The 7,044-nt window shown below is 38.6% G+C and overlaps 1 protein-coding gene across 1 annotated transcript in view; it reads left to right on the top strand.

Annotated features, from left to right (window-relative positions):
- Positions 1-355: 355 nt before the first annotated feature.
- Positions 356-7,044, top strand: part of LOC122083229 (MLO-like protein 4) — a 40,937-nt gene continuing 34,248 nt past the window's right edge. The window contains exons 1-5 of the mRNA XM_042650957.1: positions 356-1,061; positions 1,148-1,205; positions 1,320-1,546; positions 1,629-1,745; positions 2,260-2,320. Of these exons, the coding sequence (XP_042506891.1) occupies positions 936-1,061; positions 1,148-1,205; positions 1,320-1,546; positions 1,629-1,745; positions 2,260-2,320 (589 nt within the window). The 5' untranslated portion in view covers positions 356-935. The remainder of the gene's footprint in view (positions 1,062-1,147; positions 1,206-1,319; positions 1,547-1,628; positions 1,746-2,259; positions 2,321-7,044) is intronic.

Genomic DNA, 7,044 nt, shown 5'->3' with positions numbered 1-7,044 from the left:
GGGTTGTAATCGTCTGTAATTCTGATCTCGTACAATTCCGTAAAATACCACATTTGGGGGTGACACGTGTATTGATACCAATACAATGGTCAAGATCTGGTACAACTAATAAAACCTTAAATCAGTGAAGAGGCATTTAAATCAGATCTGGACCATTGCATTGGTATCAATACACGTGTTACCCTCTGAAGGTGATATTTCACGGAATTGTACGAGATCGGAATTGCAGACGATTTTTTTCCCCCAATTCTACGAGACTTTTGAATATTTACCCAATTTTTTTTTATTATTAGCAATTTACAAAAAAATCTCTGGAAACTATTTGTTTGTTTCGTTTTCTCCTTTATTCTATTTTCGAAGATTTAGAACGATCTCAATCAATTCGAACTATTCCAACCTGATTCGAATAGGTATCGAAACTTGGCTTCCGAATTGGTCAGTCGATGCAGTCTAGTCAAATTTCCAACATGACTATAGAAAGAAACAAGAAAGACAAAAATGGCTTCTTAGATTATGGCGGGGTTGATGTTTCAAAAGAATCAAAACAGTTTTTTTTTTCAAATAAACAATGTTGCTAGCGACATCTAATGGCTTCTTTTCTTCTCTTCCCATGTGGTATTGGGTCTAGCTGCGGAGCTGAGAAAGAGACATATCTCATCAACTCCAACGCATTTGGAAATGGTTCTATTCGGCGATTATCAAGTGAGATTCATTAAAATATGGTTTTGGGAAGAACCCATGAACGTCAGGTAGTGTGGTGTGGTCTGCTTTGGACTTGCTGCTTCAGAGCCTCACACCTGTAGTCTCTCATTGTTCTGCTGCTTCTTCTTCTTCTTCTTCTATTGTTGTCTATACTTCTCTGCGGCTACTTTGGGTTGTGGGTTTTGGTTTTCTACTAAGAATGTGTGATATTTTGAGGGGTTGATGTTAGAAAAATGACAGATAGTTTAGCTGCGGGGAGATCTCTGGCCGAGACTCCAACATGGTCAGTTGCTTCGGTGACGACTGTGATGGTTATGGGCTGTTTGTTGGTTGAACGATCCATTTACCGGTTTGGAAAGGTGTGAAGTTTGTGTTTAGTTCAACACTTCATTTGGGTTGATTTGAAATTGGTTTTATATTTACTGATTCTTTTTGTTTATCTCAGTGGTTAAAGAAGACCAGGAGGAAGGCTCTCCTTGCTTCTTTAGAGAAGATTAAAGAAGGTTAGTGTGTCAATGGGCTTCTATTTGTTTGTTTTTTGATCTGGGTGTTGAATTGGACAATTTGAGACTGTTACTTGAAGTGGGTTCTTGGAATTTTTGGTTTGTGGGTTTCAGAGCTAATGTTGCTTGGGCTTATATCTCTGATGCTGGGGCAATGGGCAAGGTGGATTTCTGAGATTTGTGTTGATTCCAAACTTTTCAATAGTCGATTCTTCCTTTGCTCGGAGAAGGATTATTCCAACATTGACATTATAAATGCATATTCTTCTTCGAATCTGACGGATATTCATGCAGAAGATATCAACAATTACTCTTCCACTTCCACTCATCAATGTGGTGAGGTACATTGCTCTGTACTTGTTTAATGTTTATTAGATGCTATGGTGGCTTTAGTAGCTTCACTACCACTTGTTTGCTTTGCAGGGTCGGGAACCATTTGTTTCATATGAAGGTCTTGAGCAGCTTCATCGTTTCTTGTTTGTACTTGGGATCACTCATGTGTTGTATAGCTGTGTTACAGTGGGTTTATCAATGGTCAAGGTAGAGTCCCTGTGTTTATTTGTAGCTATTTCTTGAACTTTACACATTCTTATAGTGGTGGCACCTAATATTGAAGGGGCATAAAAATATAGCGAATTCAAGTCGTCCACCACTCACTATGCCACGATCACTACCACTCCCACTTAACTCTGCCACTTCTTGCATCAATGAATGTTGTCATTCGCCGCCTATTAGATAGGTTCTAGCTACTAGCTAGGTTGACAGAAAGTGTTGCAATGGACAAAACGATTGTTCCTTTTTAATCTTTCATTCAAAGAAGATAAAATATATAAACAGAGAAACTAAGGTCAAAGATTAGTCATACATGGAGAAAAATCCTGAAATCAATTTTAGAGAACTTCAACATATTTCCACCTATCATCCCTGTTGCTATCATAGTAGGAGTTGTTTCCCCTGACATTCCTTCTATTGCAGTTACCTTTAGGCATTTGCTGATATGAAATAATGGAACATAACAGCTTACTTTTCATAGTTTCTTACTTGCTATATGCAGATTTACAGCTGGAGGACATGGGAAAACCAGGCAAGGTTGGTGCCTGAAGGAAATTTGCAAGGTCTGTTAATGATTCACAGAGAATTAAGATACCTGATTCCCTGAAGTGCAAAAAATTAATTGTTTTGAATTATTATGTTGCATGGCTGTGAACCAATCTGCTAGTTGATTGAATTTGTTTGGGCACTTCTTGAGGAGTAAAATTATAAGAGAAATACTACAATGAAAAGAATAGGCAAGAGAATAGTAAGACTCATCTTCTTTTCTTATGCGACTAGGAAAACTGATCCACAAAGAGATTCATATGATGTTGTTGTTTCGTTTGGCCCAACTGGGGTCGTTGTGAAATAATGCTGATCTTTGGATATAGCTTTGGATAATTTAGCTGAAATTCAGATGAACATTGCAAGGGAACCACTTTTTACCCCCTTTGTTACTGAAAAAAAAATGTTGGGTTATCTTGATATGCTTTCTCACTAGTTTGAAGAACTGGATCGGATTGTCTTGGATTCCATTTTTGATTGTATACTTGTAGAAGAACTTGTGCATTCATAAGAGTGGGTACAAGAAGCAGAGAAACTGTGGTGATTATAATAAAACCTTCAGGAGTAAGTTGAACAATAAAGAGAAGATAACTACAATTAGAAAAAACAAAATTCTAGTCTAAGGGACACCAAGACACTTCTAGTGGCAAATTTAGTTAATTCACCGAACTGTGAGAGCAAGTGCATGTTTGTAGTGGTAATTTTATCTTCAGAATTTGTAGCGTCTAAGTCTTGGCTGTGGATATCCTTCAATGATAAGGAATATTGATCATCTTCATTCAGGGATTATTTGATATCAACTGGAAGGAATTTAGGTACCTTAATTTACCAAAAATGACCTTAGAAATAGGATGGGGCAAACTGGTTAAGATACTGTTGCATCAATGTCAAGGTGGAGTATGTGGTTGCTGCTGAAGAAGACTTCATCTCAGCAGGTTCCTTAACATCATCACCTTAAGCATCAATTAAGGAATTTTTTCAAAGTCCACCTGTTTCAGTGATAGCTGTTAACTGAATTAGGGGAAATATGCTTGTCCTACTATTCAGGAACTATACTGTGGGTTACATGATTTAATTCCTATATCAAAGAACTTGATGATTTTATTTCTAAACTAAAATCACTGTACTTGAAAAGGTAATCGTGAGCAATAAATTGAAATATGTCAGTTTGATGCAGCCAGCCAACCTAGATCCCAGATTAGGAATCAAAGATCTGATCGGCTTCTCCACAGGCCCAAATCTGAATTATTTTCCTGATAAAACAAGGTTGAAAAGGGCTGTCTAGTTGTTGATTTCAGTGACCTACAATGGGGAAAGAAAGAGAGAATGCAGAAAAAGAAGAAAGGAAAGAGAAAAGGAGATGTTCCTGGACTGTGAATGGTACCTGTGAACAGTGCCCATGAATAGTAACTTCAAGAAAAGAAAGGAGACAGGAGAGAGGACTAATCGCTGATTACATCCTTATATGGAAACCTAAAAGTTTATGTAAGCTCATAGCTTGCAATGTCCTCAATGCATGGAAAGAATTAAAAGCAAAGACAATGCAAGGGGCTCACATCTGATTAAAATTTTGTCATCAGTGTAAAGAGGTTCATGGAGATCCATGACCTCTTCACTACTAGTAGTAGGAAACTCGAGGAACGGTTTCAAACGCTAACCATTAACCTTCGAAATTACCCATGTTCCTGGATTCAAAATCTCCACAGCCCCATGGGGATATACATTATGAACAATTAATGGGCCATCCCATCGGGATCTAAGCTTACCAGGAAAAAGATGCAATCGAGAGTTGTACAATAAGACCTTATCACCAATTGCAAAAGATTTACGCAGAATGTGTTTATCATGGAAAGGTTTGGTCTTTTCCTTGTAAATTCTAGAACTTTCATAGGCTTCATTCCTAAGTTCCTCCAACTCAGATAGTTGGAGCCTACGATGAATTCCCGCATCAGACAAATCAAAGTTAAGCTTCTTAATGGTCCAAAAGGCCTTATGCTCCAACTCAACTAGTAAGTGACAAGCTTTCCCATACACCAAACGGTAGGGAGACTGGCCAAGGTCAGTCTTGAATGCAGTACGATGGGCCCACAAGGCATCAATGAGCCTAAGGGACCAATCCTTACGGTTGGGATTAACAGTTTTCTCCAAGATTTGTTTGATCTACCTATTAGACACCTCCACTTGGCCACTAGTTTGGGGGTGATAAGGGGTAGATAACTTATGGGTGATCCCATACTTTTTCATTAGGTCCTCAAAAGGCCGATTACAAAAATGAGTACCCTTATCACTAATTATTGCACGTGGTGCACCAAAGCGGGAAAAAATGTTCTCTTTGAGAAACTGGACCACCACTTTGTGGTCATTAGATTTACAAGGTATGGCCTCTATCCATTTAGAAACATAATCAACGGCCAAAAGTATGTACAAATTCCCAAACGAATTAGGGAATGGTCCCATAAAATCAATGCCCCAAACATCAAAGATCTCAACTACTAAAATGGAATTAAGAGGCATCATGTTCCTTTTATTGATACGGCCAAAAGACTGGCAGGTGGGGCAAGCCTTGCAAAAATCAAAAGCATCTCTAAAAAAAGTGGGCCAATAAAATCCGCATTGGAGAACCTTTGTGGCAGTCTTCTTAGGTCCAAAGTGTCCACCACATGCATGATCATGACAAAAAGAGAGAACGGAATGTTGCTCATGATCAAGAACACATCGTCGGATAATCTGATCCGGACATATCTTAAACAAATAAGGATCATCCCAGAAAAAGTGCTTAACTTAGGAATGAAACCTATACTTATCTTGGGTGGACCAGTGATCCGGAGTCACACTTGAAACTAAGAAGTTGACAATGTCAGCAAACCATGGTTCACTGGACATTGCAAATAATTGTTCATCTGGAAAGTTCTCGTTGACTGGAGAATCAACAGTCAAGGAATTGGGAAGCCGGGATAAATGGTCTGCAACTAGGTTTTCAACTCCTTTCTTATCCCTAATTTCTAAATCAAACTCTTGCAAAAGTAAAACCCACCTAATGAGACGGGCTTTGGCATCCTTCTTCTGAACTAGGTATCTGAGGGCAGAATGATCAGTATACACCACCACATGTGAACCAACTAAGTAAGACCGAAACTTTTCTGATGCAAACACAACAACTAAAAATTCTTTTTCAGTGGTTGTATAATTGAGTTGTGCATCATTTAAGGTCCTACTAGCATAGTAAATGACAATGGGCAACTTATTAATTCTTTGACCTAAAACTGCTCCTATGGCAAAATCCGAAGCATCACACATCAGTTCAAAAGATTCAGTCCAAACAGGTGGTTGAACAATGGGTGCATTGGTCAACTCCTTCTTAAGTTGTTTGAAGGATTCTAGGCACTCTTTGGAAAACTCAAAAGTCTGATCTTTGGCAAGTAATGAAGTGAGAGGTTGGGCTAATTGACTAAAGTTCTTAATACACCTTCTGTAGAAGCCTGCATGCCCTAGAAAGGACCGAACATCCTTAACAGATTGAGGAGGTGGTATATTATCAATTAAATCCACTTTGGCTCTGTCTACCTTAATTCCCTCCTTGGATATTGCATGGCCTAAAACAATACCAGATTTAACCATAAAATGGCATTTCTCCCAATTCAAAACCAAATTCTTAGATATGCACCTTTTCAAAACTAGGGAAAGATGATGAAGACATTCAGAATAGGAATTTCCATGAATTGAAAAGTCATCCATAAATACTTCTAAGAATTTTTCGACCATGTCAGAAAAAATGCTCATCATGCATCGTTGGAACGTAGCAGGGGCATTGCAAAGCCCAAAGGGCATACGCCTGTAAGCAAATGTTCCATATGGGCATGTAAAAGTGGTCTTATGTTGGTCCTCTAAAGCAATTGGGATTTGGTTATAGCCGGAATATCCATCAAGAAAGCAATAGTATTCATGTCCAGCTTACCTCTCTAACATCTGGTCAATGAATGGCAATGGGAAGTGGTCCTTCCAGGTTGCCGCATTTAACTTTCTGTAGTCAATGCACACACGCCATCCTGTTTGGACACGGGTAGGGATCAACTCATTATTGGCATTAGGAACTACAGTCATACCAGACTTCTTAGGCACTACGTGAACTGGGCTTACCTATTGGCTGTCAGAAATAGGATAAATTATTCTATGATCCAAGCACTTTAGGATCTCTTTCTTAATGGCTTCCATCATCACTGGGTTAGCTCTTCTTTGGGGTTCTGTGGTGGTTTGGAATCCTTCATAAGATGTATATGATGTTGCACAATGGAAGGGCTTATACCCTTAATATCAGCCATAGTCCAACCTAGGGCTTCCTTATTATCTTTTAACACTTTAAGTAACTCCTCTTCCTAGCTAGAAGTCAAATTTGAAGAAATTATTATAGGAAGAGTCTGGTCAGGCCCTAGGAAAGCATACCTCAAATTAGATGGCAACTCCTTAAGATCTAGCTTAGGGGGCTCAACTATGGAAGGTTTGGGAATGGAATTGGAAAAGGGTCCTAAGGGCTTCATGAGTGTGTGATGACTCAAGACTTCAGAAAAGAAATTTTTACTATCATCATCCAACTCATCCATACACTCTTGGAATTCTGAATCAAAATCAATATCAAAGTTGGTAACTAAATCATCAGAAAAATCCAGAAAATCCTCAAGCATATTGATATCTTCTTCCATATGTGGTTGCTTGCCAATCCTAAACATGTTAAACTCAAAAGTTT

This window comes from Macadamia integrifolia, chromosome 7 (assembly GCF_013358625.1).
Source record: "Macadamia integrifolia cultivar HAES 741 chromosome 7, SCU_Mint_v3, whole genome shotgun sequence".
NCBI classification, from domain to species: Eukaryota; Viridiplantae; Streptophyta; class Magnoliopsida; order Proteales; family Proteaceae; genus Macadamia; species Macadamia integrifolia.
Note: the sequence above shows the minus strand (reverse complement) of the source record. Positions and strands in the feature narration are given on the sequence as shown.